This window comes from Ixodes scapularis, unplaced genomic scaffold (genome assembly GCF_016920785.2).
Source record: "Ixodes scapularis isolate PalLabHiFi unplaced genomic scaffold, ASM1692078v2 PGA_scaffold8__174_contigs__length_109621045, whole genome shotgun sequence".
Taxonomy (NCBI): domain Eukaryota; kingdom Metazoa; phylum Arthropoda; class Arachnida; order Ixodida; family Ixodidae; genus Ixodes; species Ixodes scapularis.
Genome location: NW_024609883.1, coordinates 106,431,636 through 106,454,423, shown reverse-complemented (window position 1 = coordinate 106,454,423; position 22,788 = coordinate 106,431,636). Strand labels below are relative to the sequence as shown.

General features: G+C 46.9%; 2 protein-coding genes across 3 annotated transcripts; one reads left to right on the top strand and one right to left on the bottom strand.

Moving 5' to 3' along the window:
• Positions 1-309: 309 nt before the first annotated feature.
• LOC8032588 (protein UXT) lies at positions 310-6,498 on the bottom strand. The gene is made up of 5 exons (XM_002410340.5): positions 6,282-6,498; positions 6,130-6,211; positions 4,546-4,619; positions 3,522-3,693; positions 310-462 (listed from the first exon to the last, which is right to left on the bottom strand). Exons 1-5 carry the CDS (start codon positions 6,350-6,352, stop codon positions 397-399), a joined length of 465 nt encoding a protein of 154 aa, XP_002410385.2. The 5' UTR covers positions 6,353-6,498; the 3' UTR covers positions 310-396.
• A 186-nt stretch (positions 6,499-6,684) lies between these two features.
• Positions 6,685-14,220, top strand: LOC115319385. Of its 2 annotated transcripts, XM_029979333.4 has the most exons (8): positions 6,685-6,952; positions 7,943-8,046; positions 8,623-8,819; positions 9,462-9,530; positions 9,590-9,658; positions 9,718-9,786; positions 9,855-9,953; positions 10,558-14,220. In XM_029979333.4, the coding sequence occupies exons 2-8, from the start codon at positions 7,946-7,948 to the stop codon at positions 10,827-10,829; spliced, it is 876 nt and encodes a 291-aa protein (XP_029835193.3). In that variant the 5' UTR covers positions 6,685-6,952; positions 7,943-7,945; the 3' UTR covers positions 10,830-14,220. The 2 variants fall into 2 exon arrangements, with proteins under 2 accessions (XP_029835193.3, XP_040355849.2); XM_040499915.2 differs by lacking the exon at positions 9,590-9,658 and having other exon boundaries at positions 6,701-6,952.
• Positions 14,221-22,788: the final 8,568 nt, after the last annotated feature.

Genomic DNA, 22,788 nt, shown 5'->3' with positions numbered 1-22,788 from the left:
TAAAAGTTTCTGAAACCGTTTTTTGGAATTCACAAACATGAACATATCATTTAAAAAAAAAAAAAAAAAATCTTTTTTTCTGAAAAATTTTAATTCTGAGGTTATATACCCCCTTAAAAATAAATTTACAAATATCATGACTCGCTGGCTTTAAGAAACTGCTCGTGCGGGAAACAATGGCAAAATCTCGAGTTTCCTTTTGACGTTCCTCCTTGTTCGAATCTGGCCCTCGCGCCACAAAACCTTATTAAACCCTTTGGAGTCGCCGAATGTGCGACAAAAGCGTCGGCCAAATGAAGCGAATGTTGATGAGCGCCAGGCATTTGCCAACCCTTTGTTGGCGGGCATTTATTATCAAAAGTATTTCTTACAGTATGTACAGTGGCAGAAGAGCCTTCAGAAAACATCCCTCCGCTTTGGGGGATCAGTTTCCACCGGCAGGCCTTGGAGCTCCCTTAGGCACTGTAAAAAAAAGAAAAAAAAAAGTTAAATTCCTTAAATTAAGGACATAACCTCTGTTTCAATGGCAAGGGGTCAAAAAACTAAAAAAAAAAAAATGTTACAAGCTGACAAAAAAAATAAATTGCCCAGGAAGAGCAGAATTTAACCTCGACAGCCTCCAATATTCACACGAATATCAGAATGGTTAAAAATCTTCAGAGTACAATTGCAGAGAGGGTGTGGCAACCCATGTGTTAATTAAGGCTGGTTCAAACAGTGACTGCTTACCACCGTCTCCCTTAAAGGGCAACTCCGCTTCATTTTTGATATTTAGAAAACTATGTAGCCCTCTTCAGTATCACATAAAAAGACCCCATGTCAAATATTACGATCTAATTCCGTCTATATATTTAATAAACTGGCCAGCAAACCTTCAAGTGAGCCAAGTCGCCGAAATCTGCCAACTCTAGCGTGCGACGCGAGGCGCAATCGTCAGCGCAGTCAATGCGACGGAGTTGGAGCGGCAAACGTTGAGCCACTACGTCAGAGGCATGTCTACGTCATTCTCACGTTTTGTTTGTTTTTACTTCTCAGAGCGAAATTGAACGATCACGTCATGAGTTTCTCCTCCCGGTGTTGGCTGACCGGGTGTTCACGTGATCACCGCAACGCGGATGCGCTAGTTTGCGCTGCCCTGCGCGCTTATCGGTCTGTTTCTCCGCTCCCTTTCTCTTTCGTATTCTCCCCCTTCCCCCTCTCGCCCGGGCCGTCACCGTCCACGCCACGCGAAGCGACCTGCGCGCGTCGCGTGTCCTGTCCCTCGCCCCCCTCCCGAACGTCACAAGACCACGTGGTTCGACGTGACGTGCCCATAACTCTGACCACACGAGACCAATGTTGCCTGATGCAACCGAAGTTTCGGTTTCGGTATCAGCTGGTGTTTAAATTAGGATTACAGAAATAATATTTCACATTTCGCGAATCCGAAAACGTAGAGTTGTTTAGTAGTGCTTTGTGAAATGGAATCACATGTAAGCCTAAATTTTTCGGAATTGAGCAGAGTTGCCTTAAAGGCCCGTTCACACTCTTGCGACCGAGTACAACCGAGGCACAAGACCGGTTTTTAAGCCTCTTACGACATCTTAGAACCAGCTTCGCAGCAGCGCATCCGGTACTAAGACGTCGCAAGAGGCTTAAAAACTGGTCTGGTCTCTCTCGGTCTTACTCGGTTGCAAGAGTGTGAACGGGCCATAACTTACGATGAGTGAACACTGACACCACCCATCGGGTAACCGTGAAACACCATCCAGTTTCCGTATCTCGTTTCCTGGCTCCTGTTTCCTGGTTCGAAAAACCTTTGACAATGTTATAAAAAACCTTTTCTCCTATATAGAACAGAACATTTGATCCCTCAGATAGCGTGAAAACTTCGCTCTAGCAAAATGCAGTTCTAGGGTCACCTCCCAGACGGTGCCAGCGTGTCGGGGTGTCCTCTCGTCGCAAGAGATTGCGAGAACTCGGCCCTAAGCAAATGGGAGTGTGCCGAGGGGGATCGGTGGCCGAGTGGTCTAGCGCACACCAGCTCGGAGCACGTGGAGCAAAAGCTCGCGCTGCAGAACCCAGGGATCCTGGGTTCGAGCCCCACCCCTGCCCGTTTCGATCTGGATGAGCATCGTACCGGCGTGCGGTCGTGTATCACTACTGCGTGATGCACGTTAAAGACCCCAGGCTATCGGCTGTACCGCACTGGCTAAATTTCTCATCTACAGCTGGGAGACTCGTCGCCCCTGTGAGGCAGACCAAGTTCTAGGCTGTATAAACACACACACAACCCAATCTTTTTTTTTTTTGGAGTGTGTTGACGGGCTTTTAATCAAAGCACCTGGCACAGTTGTGCCCGTAAGTCCATCGACATAGCCCTTGAGGCACATTTCTCCTTACAGTTTTCCTACAACCCTTCCCCCCCCCCCCCCCCCCCCCCGCCCCCCCGAGTTGGCGAGTTTACCACTGTCAAGTGCCCCTTTTAGACATAAAGTCGTCGCTCTATCTATTTATTTACATTGCCTCGCGGTGCCTGAGGCAATGACACGTAGGCACGCGAGACACAAATGTAAAGTCACGCGGTTCTTGCACGGAGGCATGAAAGAGACTCTGGGTTGACTAAACAATAACGGAATTTAGCGTCTCATTGAAAAATTCGGTTTTAGACGTTACGGGAATTATTTCTTCGGGTGGCGAGTCATTGTAGACTGAAAGAAGGATTACTCGAATGTATCTGTTCTATGTGTACACTTTCTTAGCATGGTCCCGCCTTCCCGATGCGAAGTGGGGAGCTAGCAAATGATCAGGTTTGACCGTTCCAAGGCGATTATGAGAGATGCCATAGTAAAATTTTAATCATAATTGTCGTCTTCTGTGGGATAATGAAGCCAAATCTAACTTTATTTTTTAGTAGGTTACTACTCGAGCTAAAGTTTGAATTGCCCGATATAAATTTCCTAGCAGTATGGTATTTCTGCCCCACACACTTCTATAATGCAGCTTTAAGTCATTTTTCCAGTGAAAGCACATAACGAGCAATGAAAACCATGATCAAAACATGCACATTTGCGAAGAGCCCCGCCTAAAATCTATTTCAAGTACTGTGGGCATGCCTTGGCGCAGCTCGACTATCGGGCAAGGCGAAAAGGCGGGGCCCAAAGACATTAAACATTAAGGCCCGTTTACGCACTTGCGTCCGCTTACCACCAAGTTCTTGCAATCTCTCAGGACAAGAACACAGGCATGCTGGCGCCATCCATGAGGTGACCCTGGAACTGCATTCCACTAGAGCGAAGGTTTGGCGGTATTCGAGACATGAAATCTATGTATTATCCACGAGGAACGGTCGTTTATAGCATTATCGAAAGCTTTTGAGCCAAGAAAGAAAGAATGATGTGCGAAGGAAGTATACATAAATGCCAAATGTTCCATCCAATAGATGGAACCAGTGCGTGAACCAGCCTATACTTGCAAATGCAGAGAGACGGAAGGTCTAGAAACAACGTAATGCTGAGCTTCTGGCGAGCGTTTCCTCTGACCTGCAGAGTCATCTGGATGTGTGCCTTGATGTTGGCTGAGTCCTCAGAAAGTCGCTTCAGGTCCTGCTCAAGCACGACTTCCCGTCGGCCGACGAACCAGAGTGCCTCCTCGTGCGTCAGTTCTACGAAGAAGCCCAGACCGACTTGTACGCACACCTTGGAAGGGTCTGGCCTGCAGGTGCCGAAAATAAGTAACGAAACAGTGTCGTTAGTTTATTCATCAAAAGTTAACGCGCCACTGAGATTCGTTACCGTCCTTGAAATGAAACGAAATACTGTCACCATTACTTCCAAAAACCAACAAATATCTCTTTTTCGTTACTCTGAACTGGCACTAATTGGCAGTGATTAGCCATAGATACCAACTACACAGAAATTAGTTTCGATGCAAAAAGTTTGAATGCACTCCATTCATTGGTATATTTTTAAAAATTAATTTTTGGAGCCAAATAGCGCTTGGAAACACCTTGTAATGTGGCAGAGTTGGTACTAAGCATAGAGTCGAGTTCATCAGCCTTGAGAGTTAGTCAACGCGAGAATCAAAACTTGAGAAAATGCAGTGTATGTTTACAATCAACTTTTTCTTTTGTACACTTGTAAGAAAACGTTTGGTTTTATCTTGCATGTTAACTTTCAATGGTTCATATATGTCACGTCGGAGTGGTCGTTTTCTATACTAGCACTGAACAAAAAAGGGCAGAGGAAGCGAAGAAGCAAAACTCTTACTGAACAGATGTTCCTAACATGCCAGAAAGTGGACATGAAGCTACTCTTATCACAAATCGTTTCTCATAATTCACCCCTCCCCATCACCAAAATATAACGAGGTTCAAATTGGAACTGGTCCGTGCCATGATGTATGACCCAGAAGTTGGCCCTCCAACTAAAAAGGCTACACCTTCCTGTTTTAGTGTTTTCCACTTCTTGGTAGGTGCAACTAAACTCGAGCTTCCCTTTGTGTAATTTTAAATCTTACGACCACTTCCGCGCTTTTTTCTTTTAAGAAGTGTGACATACCACTTACACGACTGCCTGCACATAGAAGTTGCAACCAAGGTCCACCTGTGTCCGAAATGTCTCTTCGTTCTTCTGGACTTCCTGCAGAGTAAAACAATATGAAAGACAGAACATCATTTTATGGTAGGTTGCACATCACCATGGAAGTAAATCTTGTTGGGGTGCCAAACACCGTAATGTTAGCTTTGGACAGCCTAAATTTTGTTATTAATGTGTGAGCATTAATGTCTACATGACAGGAAAAAGCTGACAGCTTTTCCCTGTCATGCGGATGCTGGGGCGAGTCCAAACTTGCAGGTGTGCAGAACACGTCTGCCTTGGTTTGTGCTACAAGATGGAGGGTGAACCAAGTACTAGCGCTGGTCTAAGTAGGCGGCAAAAGAAGACGGATAGTGATCGAAGGAGACGGGCTGCCGAAACCGATGAACAGCGAAAGCAGCAGCGGACGCTGCTGCTATACACTGTTCACCCCTAGGCTGACAGTCTGGTGGAAGGTACGTGCCCATTGGACAAACCAACCACCTCCCCTTCATCACCCACTCCGTTTTCTGTGCATGGGTATGGGTGGGACCGCAATCACTCAACAAAAGATCAAATCAAAACTTTATTTTCCAGAAAACTGGAGGGATCGCCAGGCAAAAAGCTATTCAAAACAGCATGACTGGGTGTGGGATCCAGTAAAGATAGACGTATTACGGGTCCAAAAAGCACGTAGCCTCCACCGCACTGTGAGCTTAGGGGTGAACGGAGTATAAGCGTGCAAGGCGGACAAACGAGATAGAGGAGTGGAAGCGGTGCCTAGCAAAAGAAATACCCAAAGTTGGAAAAAATTAAAGGAAGATCCATTGGTGGATCTTTAGAGAATGCGTTGACATGACCCTTGGGAAACACCACACATGTCCCTCTTTTGGAAACGCTAACACTGACCCCATAATGAAGCCAAAAAGAGGAAGCAAAAAATAGAGGAAAAGAGAAAGACAAACAGAAAAGTGAACGGGTCAGTGTATCCCAAGGGTCATGCTAACGCATTCCCTATGAATCCATCCATCTTCCTTTGATTTTTCGTGCCCCAATTGTGTGGTAGATGGTAGCACCTGCACCGAAGTTTGATATGATTTTGATTTGCCATGAAATAAGGATATTTAATTGTACGAGGAGGTTACCCTTGGTGGTGTGCGAGGCTGAGCAGAAAGGTTAGGGTGCAGAAAACGAGCTGGAACGAGGGACGACACAAGTTTCGAACACATGCATACAGGTTAGAACCTGTAGGCAAGATAAAAACTAAACGAAAACAACAAACAAACAAGTTTATTGGGGATTGAGTTCGCCGCTGTCATGACTGCTGCTGCAGACTCTTTGAGAAGAGTCGGCACAATGCTGCGAAATCAGCACGGTCATGGGGGCTAACGTATACAGATCGGGGCAGGATCGGCGAGTAGCCGTTGCGACCGGTCCGCGCTCGAAGAAGTTGAAGCTACTGAAGCTACACGCTGACCACTGTAAGCGTACCGCAAAGCCTTTGGAATCCCGGACGTTCTCCATTGTCTCGATACGTTTCCGAGGCATGTTCCGAGAACAGCTACTCACTGACCTGAATCCTCTCGATGATTGTCCTCAGCTGCAGCAACTCTGAGAGCTTGGAGCACACTTTCTCGCGCTCTTCGAGACATCTCCTGCGCCAATGATGGAATCAAACCGAATCCGTAAGAGGCAGGTGTGCCAACAAAGAAAGGAGCTCCTTACCTAAGATCCTCCTTCAGTACTTCGTTGAGGAACGTCTCGTATTGTAGTACTTTCGCGCGGACATCCGCCATGCCTGGGTTGGCGCGATGCCGTGATACTCTGTACTCGGTGTTCAGGCTACGGTCACCACCACGGTCATGATCGTAGTACACCGAATGAATGAACGAGCATACATATACCTTGGAGCACACCTCGTGGTTGTCAGTGTGGTTGTCAGTGTCACGTTGTCATGGCTACCCTGACCTCCTTTACTACCCTCCGTCAGGCGGCGCTTTTGAGTAATGTGGTTTCCATTATTTTCTTTAAAAGTGTTTCCTTTTAAAATTTTCACACCCTAGTTATATTTAACATACTTAACCACATTGAATAGTTTTCATATACTGCGTCGCAGTCACGTGATGTATGGCGCTTGGTATGAACTATGATGGCGTCTCCGTCTCCGCATGGCTTGGTTGGCGTTGGCATGGTCTGCCGTCTGCCCTGCTCCCCACCGTGCTTCCTCAACGCTCTTCGGTTCGGTCGCCTCGCAAGCAACGAGGGGACGCATAACCACTCGCGTTCTCGAAACGTTCACGTTGAGTTCGTGCTTCATGTAGCCGAGCAGCTTCAGTTCTTCGTTTTCTCGCAGTAATTGGCGTCAGGTCGTCAGGTCCTACTTCTTTGAACAGAAGGTAAGTTCTTTGCAACTTTATACCGGGTGAAACAAGGAGACGGTAGGCTCTTTAAATCGACCGGAAAATTCGGTTTCTTAACCTATCGCGCTACGACTTTGTGCAGCGTTGCCCACAGATGGTGCATTTTTTTCGTAAAATTTGCAAAGAGCGGACTTACCTGAGGAAAAAGTAAAGAAAGAAAAAGGCTTAGCTCCTATGGAAACGCAGCGACGCCACCGGTCTGCAATCAACACGGCGCCGTTTCGCACGGTAGACAAGAGATGGCGCAAGCGGTCTCGACGCCAACTGCCGCCAACGAACGAGCAGACGACGCCGAGGACCGGCGTTTTTAGCAGACAAGGAGCTGCAGTTGCTTGTTGTTACCGCGCCTGTTTTTATTTCTGCAACTGTCGCCGTTTGAGGAACGCGCGTCGCTTTTGATTCGAAAAAATCGTCTGCTAAAAACGCTGGCTCTCGGCGCCGTATGCTCATTCGTTGGCGGCGTTCGTTGCGCCATCTCTTGTCTACCGTGCAAAACGGCGCCGTGTTGATTGCAGACCGGTGGCGTCGCTGCGTTTCCATAGGAGCTAAGCCTTTTTCTTTCTTTACTTTTTCCTCAGGTAAGTTCGCTCTTTGCAAATTTTACAAAAAAAATGCACCATCTGTGGGCGACGCTGCACAAAGTCGTAGCGCGATAGGTTAAGAAACCGAATTTTCCGGTCGATTTAAAGAGCCTACCGTCTCCTTGTTTCACCCGGTATTTTGCGTTGGTTAGCACAAAGATAGCGTGAACGGCACGACACTTCTTTCACTCACTTGTGCTGATCCGTCACGCGTGCGATAAGTTTTTGCTGTATTGTGACGCCGATCGGATTCACTCTTCGTTGATTTTTTCGTCAGCCGATAGTTTTCTGCCTTCGATATAAACTACAGGAACGTGTCATTGAGCTCGGATCCAATAGATTATGTACTTTAAGCTCTTCGTCGCTTTTTCCCTCGCTGAATCAGGTGATGCCCTACGGAAATTACTGCTGCGTGCTCTGGTGCGCCAACAATGGAAAGACGAATAAAAAGCCAGGTGTTAAGTTTTTCCGGATTCCACGTGATTCAAGGTACGTATATATTTGGATTCAGTCCTTGGACCATTTTCTGGAAGCAAACACTCAGTATAGCTGAGAAAAGATATTTGCAGAGACAGCGTTTTACAGCATGTATGGCAAGTCAAGAAAACTTCCAAATATTTCGGGGCTAGATAGATAATGTTTTCTGAGTTATTACACACCACGTTTAACAAAAACAAAAGGGTAAAAAAATAAATATTCTCAGCAAGAGCAAACTTTCACAAATAGTTCGCAAATGACACCAATAAAGTGATGAAATGACAACCGGCCAAACATTTCTTTGATATAACTTTAGCATGAATACAAAGACACTGATCTCTTTCATGTTGCATGACCGGGTGGGCTTTGAATACATGGCCATTGTTTGTTTGCCCATATAGTACTGCACTGTAAAAAAGAAACTATCGGAGGTAATATACAACCGTGAACTTTGCGAAACGCGAAGGTTTCACTTAGCAGTGCCATTCAAAACTTCCTATATGCAAAAGAGCAGGGCTCACACATTTGCAGTTTATATCACCCATTCAATGAATGTAACATAGGTAGTAAGTACAATGATTTTTTCAGGTCGAAGACATGGGTACGGTATTCTGAACGCCCTGAGCTCGCAGGAAAGACCGCAACACAGCTCAATGTGGGCTACCGCATGTGTAGTGAACACTTCACTACAAAGGACTTTATGGATCCTGGACAGACGAGGCTCACCAAAACTGCTGTCCCTACTGTTCGACCGCAAACAAGTAGGCTCTCTGCAATAACAGAAGGTAATAACTTTTCTTTGCTGGCAGATTGTAACAGGTCCCAATTTTATATTTTTGTTGTAACCAATGCCAGCTCTAGTTTATTGCTGCCAGCATGATGTTAATGCTGCTCCCTGGCCCAGTCTCGATTGTAAAATCGGCTTTATTTTTGTGTTATTAGTTGCTACGCAACTGTTGCATTCCCAGTTATTTGATTGTTTTGTAGATTATCTTTCTAACATAGCATTACTTTTCAGTGGCAATGACAGCCCAAATTAGTTGAAATAATGTTACTACAGCCGGAGGTCACTCTGCATTAATACATGCAATTTGTGTCCTCCAATCGAGTGTTCTGTCAGTGCTGTATGACTTCTGACATGGCATGTTTGGTGTGTGTCAGTCAGTGGTGATTCACACCTAATGCAATATACAGCCCCTGTTTATGTCGAATATGGCAAGAGTAGAGGATTGGACTTTCGCCATTCAAAGTAGACTTTTGACGTCCATGTTTAGTGTGAGCGTTTGCTCCACATGCTGCTTCGTTTTCGTGCACAACAAGAATCTGACATGGAGGGCCGCAGAACGTCACCTTCCACTGGTGCTCATGATAAGCCCATTTATTTTAGAACTGATGTCCATATCTAAGATGCAAACCTTGTTCAACAGCACCGGTAGCCACAAGAAGCCTTTGCGACATGGAGGGCAGCATCACATCACCTTCTACTGCTGCTCATGGTGAGATCAGTTCGTGTAAAACTGCCGTTCATATCTAAGATGCATACCTCGTTCAACAGTACCGGTAGCCACAACAAGCCTTTGCGGTGTGGAGGGCAGCATCACATCGCCTTCCACTGCTGCTCATGGTGAGATCAGTTAGTGTAAAACTGCTGTTCATATCTAAGATGCAAACCTCGTTCAACAGTACCGGTAGCCACAACAAGCCTTTGCGACGCGGATCACAGCATCACGTCGCCTTCCACTGCTGCTCATGGTAAATAAATGTCTTACACAAATTCTCTTTTTGCAAACATTCGCGTTTTACAATCAAACACTTTTCAGAACAAATGCCAGTGTCCAGCTCTCCTGATGAGCTCTTTGACCACAGCGCTCCATCCACTCCATCTTCGTCTGGTAGCCGTTCTGAGTTACCTGGCGCCTGTGAGTCTATGGCTTGGCCTCTCCACGTCATTAAGCACTGCGAAAATCTGTTCAGTACCTCTGTAGTCAGAACGCACATTGTTGCAATTCAGGGGACATTAATTAATCGCTCATTTCCATGTTGGCCTGAGGCATCTGTAACATCACTATGGGGCTCTAGATGGTGGCTGACGCAAGACTCAATGTGTGCCATGGTAAAATGCTTTAAAAAAAAGTGTGGTTTTCCGATTTGCGCTGCTTACTGCACTAATTTGGCCGCCCTGTTATCTATGGTTCAAGTTTTGCATGACCTCAGTGAATATTGTGATTGGTCCTGAGATTCTTTCACTGGTGCACGTGCGTGAAGCTTGACCACTTTGCTCTGATGTCCTCGGAGAAGCCACAACTGAAAGAGGGGAGTGTTCGTGTTAGGTGGGCGGGGTTAGAGGTCTTAGGTGGTAGTCATTTGCATTTTCTTAGTCGCTTCAAAAGTGGCGGGCGAGGCTTGTTGTGTCATGTGGCTGCAAGCTCTGTATTTTACAGTAATGCCATTTATTGCGGGTTGTACTCAGTATGAATTTCGTGTAGCCTGATTTATTTTTACACTCTGTATTGTCTTTGACAGGCTCTGGCCGTTCAACACCTAGTTCCACCAAGTGCACAAGACGACTCAGGGACATCATAAAGCACCTTCGAGCCAAGGTTTCTAGCTACAGGAAGACTATTGCAAGGCTGCGGAAGGAACAGAAGCAGATGCCTCGATCTGTTTTAGAAGCTCTCGAAATGGTGCGTCCTTTTGTGAGTGAACAGGTGTTTGAACTGATCTCGTCACAGGCAAAATTAAGGTGCAAAGGACGGCAAAAGCGGTTCCCACTGTGGCTTAAGAAGTTTGCCTAGCACCTAAATTTTCATGGTCCCCAGGCGTACCGTTTCTTGTCGTCACATTAAGCGCTTCCCACACAGCGTTCTTTGCGAAGGTGGCTGTCTACGTAAAAATGACTCCAGGTATCATACCTGGTGTCGTGGCCTCCATCAAATCCCAAACGCAGTCTTGCAGCGCTCGGGATCGTGTGTGTACTTTGATGTTTGACGAGATAGTGCTCAAAAAGGACTTATGATGTCACACACAATATTGTTCATGGATTTACCGACGACGGTGCAGAACAAACTTCCACCATTACAGACAGAGCCCTGGTTGTTCTGCTCTCTGGAATTTCTAAAAAGTGGGTGCAGCTTCTTGCATATACTATTGGGCACGCATCAACACCGTCCTCTGTCATCCGCAATCTCCTCATTTCACTGATCCAGGAACTTAAAGCTGTTGGATTCACAGTAAAGGCTGTCGTGTGCGATCAGGGATCGTCCATCGTATGCTTGGCCAACCAGCTAGGTATGTCTGTTCAAAAGCCATTTTTTGAAGTTGAAAATGAACGCGTTTATTTCATCTTCGACGTTCCACACCTCATCAAGACAACTAGGAATAACCTTCAAGCGCACAAGCTTTGCATTGGAAGTGAGGTCGTTGACTGGACGTATATTGTTCAACTTTATCGTTCAAACCACGAGATGAGACTGCGTTTGGCTCCAAAACTGACTGAGCGACATATATTCCAGAAACCTTTCAGCAATATGAAAATTAAGCGTGCCACACAAGTCTTGAGCGAATCAGTGTGTTTAGCAATTCTATCCCTTGTCTATTCCAAGGAGCTTCCTGCGGCAGCCATGGCTACAGCATACTTTTGCGATCGAATGGACAAACTGTTTGATTGCCTAAATAGCTCAAAACTCAAAAAGACTGGGCAGAAGTTGCTCTATGGCATTCTGAAAGGTGAATCGGAGCTGGTTGATTTCCTTCACCAGCAGCTTTTGTGGATGGCAACATGGAAGTTTCAGGGTAGGAGCCAACCCCAAACTGTGACTGGGTGGCAAATTACTATAAAGGGTATCCTAATGTTCTGGGAGACCTTTCAACCAACCACGACTTTCAGTTTTTGCTTACACGACGACTGCAGCAAGATGCACTCGAGAACATGTTCGGAACAATCGGACAAAAACAGGGATGCAACACAGATCCCAATGTATACCAGTTCACCTTAGGTCTGAAGCATGTAGAGATAAAAAAACTCTTTAAACTCTCAAACAGCGGAAACGTTGAGGATGACGAGGCTCTTTCAACTCTCGAACAGTGGAAACGTTGAGGATGACAAGGCTGGCCTCCTTCACAAAATGTCAATATTTTCGCTCCATGAAAGTTCAATTGCCGACCGCGTAGAATGTCCTCAAGTTGAGAACTTCCCTCCTCTAGAAGACATTTCTGAGCTGGCATCAGATATAAAGTCAAACATTATTGACGATTCTGCCACTTATTACGTTGGAGGCTATCTCATTAAACTTTTCCTTGAAAAGACGACACAGAGCTGTGTTTGTTACCGGCTACTCAAGGACGAGTCTGGTAACCTGGCCAGGTCCCACCAATATTTTCTGATGCTTAAAGCATATCATGTGCCTGGTAAACTCTGGAAACCTAGTTGTACCATCAGAGGCTGCTTTTAATTTCATTCAGCAGCTAGAGCATCACTTTCTTGCCATAATAAAGCGTATGGCTCATGTTCGGGGAGTGTGTGCTGCCTTGTTTCACACACTTTCAGGTGTGGGTGCTTTTCACCTTTGCTTCGAGGAATGCCACCACAGGTTTCTGGATATGTTTTGTAGGATACGCTTGTGTTGGCACGTCCATTCTATTAACCCCAACATGGACAAAGTTTGGTTGCATTGTTCAGTGGCGGGTAGGCAACTGGACAAGCTCAACGGCTAATTCTAAATATTTTTTGGACAGAAGTGGTTTTCTGATTAACTGCAAGTAGTGCTTATTATTTGGGTAGCAAAGCTTGCTCTTCAAATGTTTGTCTCACTTCGTGCATATTGTGTTTCAGTGAAGGCACTCAAAAATCCCTAGAAATATGCTTTTCGAAATAAAAGAAACTATTTGCGGGCACAAACTAGCAGCCTTGCTGGACGTCGGGAATCGCATAAAACATACCAATTAGTTATAATTAGCACAAATTTACTAATTCTTTCGAAATACTGGTTTTATTACCCATGATGCACTTGCAAATTTCAAGACACCCACAGGTAAAGCAAGATTAATTTACAGAACTGAAAAAGATCCAGCCGGCTTGGAGATATTCATAGACAAATTTTGGCCTATCTCCATAAGGATATCGAAATTCTACGCAAACAGGGCCCACGTTTAGAATTTGTGTCAAGAACGGCCATAATTTATCAATCTTTTTAAATTCTGTAAATTGATTTCTTTCTTTCCGGTGGGTGTCTTCAAAATTGGTAGTGCAACATGGGTCAGAAAACCAGTATTTAAAAAGTTAACTAGATGGGTAATTAGTGTTTTTTTCTGCAATCCCAGACGTCCACCGAGGCTGGGAGTTTGTTCCTGCAAAAAGTTTTTTATTTATCTCGAACAGGAAATCTTTAGAAATTTTCGTCAGTCTTTGCTGAAACACCCGGTATAAGATCAAGATCTTTACGTGTCAAGCAGCCTTTTACATTTGCATGTGTGAACTTTGTGTCGAATATTTATTGATATCTTTATTCACATATCTGGGGCATTTTGCACAGCTCCAGTCAGAGATTAAGGTGTGTGCCTTATATGAAAAAGCATGGCACGTGCAGCATATGCCTTTCTGTGATTTTGTGTTTGTTTTGATTTTCATGATCAAGGATATTGTGTTAAGCTTGTCCTGGCTTTCGGTTTTTGTTGTGCCTGCTTGTAGATGTTGCACTTGTAAAGCAACATTTTTTTCTAGGTCCTGAGATCCATTTTGCAGCGTGTCAGTCTTCATTCTTCTCACATTCCGAAAGATGTGCTCATTGTTCGGCCATGTCTCGCCCGATGCAAGTTTTAGGCTATGTGAATTGGTGTTTTGAATCGCATACAAATTTGTTTCTTGCTGTATGTAGTGTGTGTGGTGTTCTGTTCTGATTGGTAATGATAAACGCACTCTATTTATCGATACACTTGCTTTTCATATGTAAGCCGTCGTGATGGGAAAAGTAATTGCTCACTCTGTTCACTTCCAAAACTGTTTGGTACGGTTTGGTTAAAAATCATTATGTAAATTTTTCTATTTGCAAGAATACCTTATATTTCTTTTATATTTGATTGTAATAATAAGAGTAGTAGTTTCTTGCAGAACATAACGTGCTTCCTATCTTATTTGCTTGTTCAGATGTGTTCATGAATGTGGTCGAAATAAAGAGATTTTGAACCAAACGCTCTTGTTGCTTCCAAGTAGAGCAGACGCCATGGACACCGTGGGTGCTGTAAAACTAAAAAAAAAAGGGGTCTTACAGTAGAAAGCAAATATATTATTCTAAAGACAGTTAATAAAAATATAGAGCAGGTGAGCTGCTGGATATAATTAACCCGAGATCGGGCATGTAGAGGGCGCAGGAATAGGGAGGGGGGGGGGGGGGGGTGCGCCCAATTCGAAACCGAAACTACCGTCGAATCCGAAACCGAAACTTTCTATACTGGAAACCGATGCGGAAACTGAGTAACGTCTCCTAACATCCGCATAGGAGCGGTTGCTGTCAGGCGGGCTAGGTAGGCCGCTGGGCCCTATGGGCGTGTCATAGAGTTATTACAATGAACTCTATGGGGCGTGTCCGTTCTTTCAGTTTACTATATTACTCTATGTCAACAGTACTAAAAAAATATTTTCAATAGGGTGGCGGCTTGCGCAACCTAACGTCCCTCTACACTGAAAGGTAACGACAAGCCTTGATGAAGCCGCCTCCTCCTCTCCCTCATGCACCGTCAACCGCGATTTGCTGATAAATAACACGTCGAAGACACCGTCTAGGACGACCTTGATAACCTCTCGGTCGACCTCAAGGACGATGTCTAGAGCGACCTCAAGGACGACGTGTAGGACGACCTCAAGGATGACGTCTAGGACGACGCCTAGAAATATTCAGCCTTTCTACTCTGGTGAAAACCAGATTGGAAAAATTGCCGCCATCTATGAGCGTCAACGGCAATCAGACAACCGTCAAGCCGGTTGTCTGGTTGCCGCCGTCCCTCATATATGGCGGTAGCTGTCTGGAGTTTTGTGTCGACATTTGTTTGTCCACGGACATGATACTGGTGAAACTAACCCTTAACAGCTCCACTGTAAAAAAATTTTTTAGTAGTGTTGTTAGTGTTTCCAGTAACCCGAAAATTAAGAAAATCATCGACCTAAATACCCACAGGGAAGGACAAGAAAACATTTAAAACATCACTCTTAAATAATTATAAATTGTAATCTAATCGGATGAATTCAGCTTACAAGTTTGGGCAACGGAACGACCACGAAATAGTTCCACTTGCCAACTTGCGGCGTAGATCCCGAGGTCATTCGGGCGAGTAGCTTCAGGGCTTGGAAAAGGCTCGGCACCGACGGATTGATAAGATGATCCCCCTGAAGACGATAGCATCTGCTTAATCACCGGTTCGCGAATGCTGGGAGTTGCACATCCCGGTATTGATGCAAAGTCCGTTAATTCCAAATCTCGACTCTTTTTTTTTGTGTGAGCAGTAGGTAAGCATTGCATTTGACTGTCGCTTAGGCGGCTTAGGTGGTGTAGCTCATCCTGGACTCTGATTTAGGCAGTAGCAGTCACTCCCGGAAAACAGTTGCAGCGAATGAACGGCATCGGGGCACAACAAATGTTAGTGCTTCGATGGGCCGGAAAGAACGACCGAGAGAGAATGTGAAAATGTAGAAAGAGAGAGATTTGGAGAGGGTGGAAGAGAACGAGATAGCGATAAGAAAATAAGACAGAGATGGAGAAGGAAAGTCATCGCATGGCTTGCATTGACGTCACATCGCGTACTTTTGACCACCATGTAAGAGGAGGAGAGAGAAGCTGCTTTTGTAAGAGAGTGACGGGTAATCTATAATCTTCCGGGAGAAGAACAGCGACGCCTGTGCAAATCCGTGAGTCACAAAGGAGGATCCCGATAGGAGGGGAGCTCCTTCTTCCCCTCTTCTCTGGTGGTCATCGGAGCGCTCTTTGAATGACGTCACGTGCAAGCCATGTATAACGTCAAAATCTCAGCGACTCCAGGGACTGCCATGTCACGCACCAAGATAGCCCCTTTTCTGGTTCTACCCAGTCATAGCCGCCCTCGTTTTGTACAACTTCAATGGGCTACTCCCCATTTCGCCCGGTGTGTGGGTGTGTGGGTGTGTGTGTGTGTGTGGGGGGGGGGGGGTAGTTTATAGACACGCTGTCGTTTCCCTTTTTAGGGAGCTGCACCCTATCCGAAAAAAAAAAAGACAGCATTTTCAAACCAGATCGTTTTTTTATTTGTTTCCAGAATTTGAGGCGAGCGACACTCCAGATGTGTCTGCGCAGCAAGTTTCCGAGTTTGCGTTTGACAAAAGAAGATATTACCGTGTTTGCCGGGTGGTCCTTTGCTTTCAGAGCGACGTCGGATTAATAGGCGGCATTTTTGTCGCGGGATAACCCGGCTGCATGAAGCTGTCCCTAATTATAACCACACGTGTTCTAAAAAGCCCCGCTTCTTACGACTTCTAAAGTGCATGGCATCTCGGCCCCGGCAGCACCGCGCCCCGCGAAGGGAAAGTGAAACCAACCTCTGCTGCGCTGCCATCGCGCGAAGCAGCAGAGGCTGTTGCACTAGCGAGTTTTAGTAGACCGTGTTTCCCGCTCCGCTCAGCCCCTCCACTGCCCGGAACTCTACAGCCAAGGCCATCGGCGCGCAGGCGCAGTGGCGGTTTCTTCGAAGCGGAGGGCTAGCGGAGCGGGAAACACGGTCTACTAAAACTCCCTACTATCTCTCCACGGGGAAAGGGGCTGCCGGGGCTAAGATGCGCTCCGATAACAAACCGAAACTTAAAAACCCGTCGAATTAGTGCGGTTTTTCAGAAAGCTGTAAAATGCTTCGCGTGCCTTCTATCGTTCTGCAATTTGTTGGTTTAGTGGTTTTCGATGATGCTGAGCAATTTTCTAATTTAAACCATGCCCTTAAACACAATATTAAAAAAAGTTAATTACGCAAAAATAATTAACGAGTTAATTATCCCGGACTTTAATCATTTTCTTAAATGGACCACCGGCCCAGGACCACAACGCCACAAGCCTTTTTTCGTTGCGATGAGTAGTTTTCGCAGGGGCGATTTGGTTTGCGTTCTCTGAAACACCCTGTATATATATAGCACCAGATTTTTTTTTGTCCTTTTTTTTTTACTCGAGGGAGTTTATATTTTAGTCAGTGAATTAACTACGGTGTACTTCATTTTCACTGCGACCGTGGGACCATTTTTTTTCTGCCTTGCACTTGGGACCACTTGTTCCGGGACCATTTTCTTCTGCACCCGCTTTTAGTGCTTCAGAACAAAGTACTACGAATGTATGCTGACTACTCTCAAAGGTCCAACACTCCGATGATGAAAGCGAGTAAAGTGAGCCGACTAAATTTCTGATTGGTTCCAACCCGTCAGTCAGAAATGTCTTTTTTCCCCTTCACCCTGCCAATCGTCGGTGTCAAATAAGAAAAAAAAAAAAAAAGAGCTGGTTGGGGGACGGGGGGGGGGGGGGGGGGGGCGGGGGGATTTGGAATTTGAACCCCCCCTCCCCCCCTTCCCTTTCGTCGGTGGGCCACTGGACTAATCAAAAATTTCCGAGCTGCTCGACTTCTTTTTGCCCCTGGAAGTTTGGGACGCCACAGGAAACCCAGTGAAGCTTGAGTTTGACACCAGTGAAGGCTAAGTCGATGACAAAAACAAGAACTCCCTTTACAGTTCGTCCAGAGCGGCCAACAACATACAGTTTCGCAGCGAGCGAATGCAGTAATTATTTGGGTGCGCAATGACCGATGCCCAGAGCTGTCACGACGTGCCGTCGTTGCAGCTCGCGCTGAAAGTTTTCTATCCGGCGGACTCCGCCTCTCACGTCGCAGTGCAAATACCCCTGGTTCGCGGCGATGTAATCTATTGGGGGCGGCAGCTGAACCTCGTATTCGAACGTACCAGAAATAGTCAGTTCACAACCGGACAAGGCACACACCGCTTTAGCGAACTTGGATTGAGCGCGTTGGTAATAGATTCAGAAATACGAAAGATTTAGACGAAGAAGACGGACGAGCATCTTTCGATGTTTGTCCTCGCTTCGCACCCGCTCTCAAGTAGGATCCCTCGCCACCGACCCCACCGAGGTGGGCCACGATGAATCACGAAATGATCGAACGAACAAACGAACGTGCCAGCGGGGGCACAAACACACACACACACACACACACACACACACACACACACACACACACACACACACACACACACACGCACACACACACACGCACACACACACACACACACACACACACACGCACGCACGCACGCACACACACACGCGCGCACACACACGCGCGCACGCACACGCGCACGCACGCACACGCACGACGCGCGCGCGCACACACACACAAACACACACACACACACGCAAACACACAGACAGAGAGTGCATGAATACGTTAATCTTTTACTTGCCGTACCAAAAAATGAATAAAAAGAAAGCATTAGATGAAAAGGTTTCTCGCGTATCACATGTAACCATGCCGGCGAAGTATTGGGAAAGGCGCTTTTATTTCCAGGAAGCTTTCGCTATTTTGCTCTTCGTTCAGCGGCGAATCGCACGGAGGAAAGGCTGGGCGGAAAAGAAATACCTGGGGGCAGTCGAGGAACGCGTGACTCAAAAATGCTTCGACTGCGTATAAAAAAAAAAATAATAAGAACGAATTCTTTTCAGGCTTTTGATCCGCTCGCTCGTCTTTAAAGGGTGAGTGAGCCCGTCTTTAGAAAAGGCGTGCACGCGTCGTCGTGCACTTAGCTGCCGCGATCTCCAAAGAGGACTTCCACGTCGGATTGGGTTCGGCTAAAATATCAACATTACGAAGAGGACTCCGATGTTTTCCCTTCGTATTTTGAGAGCGAGCTTCCTCGATTCGAGCGATCGAGGAGACGTCGCCCGTACCGGGGCCGAAAGAGGATAACGACGATGACGCTGCCTTCGAATGATCGGGGGATTTCATTCCACCTCGCTGCGTTCCTGGCGTTGACGTGTGTGCTGAATTACTCGGGGCAGGTAGCAGCGGCTGAGAACCCGGCTGAAGACAGGGGAAAGGTAATGCGTGCATCGGCTGGGCTGCGCTCACTGACAATAGAGAGTTTTCGTAGACCGCGTTGCCCCCTCCGCTAAGCGTTCCGCAACGAAAAAGTTGCAACTGCGCCTGCGCGCCGATAGCCTTGACTGTGGAGTTCCCGCTATCGTAGCGAGTTGCGGAAGGCCTTGCGGGACGGCAAAAACGATCTACGAAAACTCCCTTCTAGGGAGTTTTCGTAGATCGGATTCCCTGCTCCGGTTCTGGGACCAGAGCAGCTTATTGGGGAGTTATCGTAGATCGCTTTCCCCTGCTCCGGTGTACGCTCTCCGCAACGAAGACGCCACTACTGCGCATGCGCGCCGCTGGCCTTGACTGCAAAGTTCTGAATCTCGTAGCGCGTTGCGGAGAGCGTTACGGTACAGAAGAAACGATCTACGAAAACTAACGCTCCATAGCCTGTGCGTTTGAGAAGACTCGTTGTTGCATGGGCGGACATGATGCTCAGGAAAAGTGCCAACAAAGACGGACGCCGAGAAGCGTCTTAGCGCTTGTCCACTCTCGTTCTTAGTGTCCGTCTCTGTGCTTAAAAATTTCCCGATGAGTCATCCACACTATACGGCATCGGTCGAAAAGAACGCAGACCAACCGATTCGTGATACAAGAAGTGTAAACACAGATTCAGCCACGCCTCGCGTTTCTTAATCCGTTGGTGTTCATAGAAAAAATAATTATGTTGCGCCGAATATTAGTTTATTACTTGGACCTGGGGCCCTAATATGGACACTTGGCGAAAAAAAGGTCGACAAGAAATTCGGCGGCGTTGATTGACTGGCGCCAAGGTCAAGCGTGGCGGCGGCCAATCACGCCCTCCGGATATCTCGCCAACGTTTTCGCCAGGCGTCCTGGTTAGGGCCCTGGACGTGTAAAGAGGATGACAACTAACGCGGAGCGACTGAAATCAGCTCCACTTCAGTTGAAACCCGACCTCAGTCTAAGCTTCCTTAGAGATAATCAAGCAGAGCCGAAAGCGCCTCATCACTGCGCTCGTGGTCTTGTGAATTTGCCATCACCGGCTAAACAAATCGCCCACAAATAAAAAAAAAACGCAGCATAACGGCGCATTTAGCGTGGGTCATTGGTTTAGTTAATGAATGCACAGAGAGGACGAGACGATGCACTTGAGGCCCTGCTTGATGCACTCTATGGAATTGTAGCGCCGGCTGTGGCCGGACGTAAAGTGAGATGGAGGGCCGAGCAACGGATATTGGGTGGGTCTGATCTGGTTAGAAACAAGTAGTTACAACATACGAATTTCGCTTGTGCACATGACATATCGAGTCGCAGCACTCTAAAACCGCGTGTCATGCCGCTCATACATCATGTCATAAGACAGGGTACTTCGAACGTGCCTGTAGGCAGTTTTTGTAGGACCAATCTGAGAGTACCGTGGGAGCGCCAGAGGCGGTGTGTTCAGATTGTCTTTTGTAGTATAAAACCGCGCTCACTCTGCCCACGCATTTAATAAAAGACAGCGTTGCGTAAGGCGTGTTTGTTCCACGCACGACGGTCCTGTCATACACTCTGCAGAAACGTTTCAAGCCTACACAAAGCCTTTAAACATGCCTGAGGCACAGATGTTGTCATGTCTGCAGCAGCGAGCACTGTCTTTTGTGCGATGTGTATACGAGCAGCTTGAATGCGATCGGCGGGACCCTGCAGGTACTGCAGGGTTCTTTTCGTCCCTGCTCGTCCCACGCCGAGTGCAAGCCGGGCGAGTGCTGCATCTACTCCCTGAGCCGCGGAGACAGCTGCGTCAAGCTCGACAAGGCGTGCCCCATCGTCGCTTTGCCGCAGCATCGTGAGTATGGTCCAACCGCGGTGCACGGGCGCTGCCACGGTCGGCTGCCGGCAGGCGCACCTGGTGGCCGTAGAGGGCGCATCTATGTCGTCAGGGCCACTAAACAAGCTGCACTCGAGAATATCGACACCCCAATTTGAACGCAAAACGTTGTTTAGCGGCAACCTTTTTACAGCGGAGCTGTTAAGGGCTAGTTTCTTCAGGATCGTATCCCCCGCAAAGAAATGTCGACACAACCCTGTGAACACCTACTGCCATCTATGAGCGACGGCGACAAGCCACGTATCTGGTTGCCGCCGTCGCTCATAGATGGCGACAGCCTTTCCACTCTGGCTTGCCGACTTGCGGCCGGCCATTACCTTCCATTGTACAGCTCCCCTGGTCTTCCTTCTTCACCAGAGTGGAAAGGCTGAAAGTTTTTTTGTTTTTCTTTTTTTTTTTTGTCTTCATAGCGCCACGATAGATGTGTTTGAATTTCTTGTTGCGCAGCCCACGTCCGGTTCTGCCCGCCGTACAACAGCGGCGTGTTCCGGCACAGCGTGTGCACCTGGCCGTCGCACTGTCCTTACCCCCAGCTGTGCTGCAACGTCGGCGGGTCCCGGCACTGCGTCGACTCGTTCTACGACAGGAGGCGCTGAACGCGCAGTGTTCATTCCAAGCTCGATACTTCCTTTCAGATACCGTCAGATCGCTGTGAAATGTCACTAAGAACGCAAAAGCCACAATTACACTGTTCATTCATCACACAAAAGACGCGGCGTTCCAGTGACCGAAAAGAGAAAAAGCATTGTGATGGTAGATTATCTGGTGTCACGCCTCAAACACGTTCGAAGCAGATTCATACGCAGTATAGTAAGTAAAAAGATGTTAACGTGGCTAATTCTCGTGTATCTCAAATGGACGCATATAAATTGTAAGGTAACACTATATTAACCTATCTATATGGTGCAAATTAATTGCTACTGAAATTTTAAGGAAAAAAATGAAAGCCGTTTACAACTCCCTGTAACGCCGGATTGGAGCGCAGCCCTTGAGAAGGAGGAGTGGAGGGTACTGAGGGGAGGGTCTACCCCTCCTTTCTTCTCCTCCCCTCACGGGGGTCACGTGAACTCGGGGGGAGGGGGTCACGTGACCTGTGGGAGGTCACGTGCCACAAGTGACCTTACGGTTACGCCGAGGGCGACGGCGACGCCGCTCAAGCCGGAAACGGGCGCCTAAGAGCTGCGCTCTAAAATGTTTTTAATAAACATTTATTGGAAAACTGGTAAAAGCAGCGCAACAAAACATTGTCGATAATCTGACTTGTGGCGATATAGGGCACCGTGTTCAACCCTGTCACTAGATATGAACTTCATCTTGGCAATACTTCGTTGGGCAGCCCAACTTCGGATCCCCGCTTGGCATCGATGAGTCATGAAATCCGGAAAACTGGCTACATTTTCCTTCGGTCGACGCTTTAACTCTTCCCCAAGATGCTCGATTAGATCAAGGTCGAGGGAATGACCCGGCAACACGATCAAGTGCACCTCTCTTTGTAGTTACAGAGTACGCAACCATGGCCGAAATTTCTCCATTCACAATGAAGCATCATGTCATCAAGAAGTCCCTTATAGACATCCTTCGTATTTACTTCATGAATTTGGTGAAGGGGACCAACACCACGAGCGAAAACAGAGAAACGAAATTTCGTTTATTAAATAAACAAAAAGGTTAACTCAGATGACCACAAACAGAAAAACATACCATGACACTCCATCCACAATGCTTTTCCCTAGTCACTTGATAGCGGGGATCAAATTTTACGCCTTCTG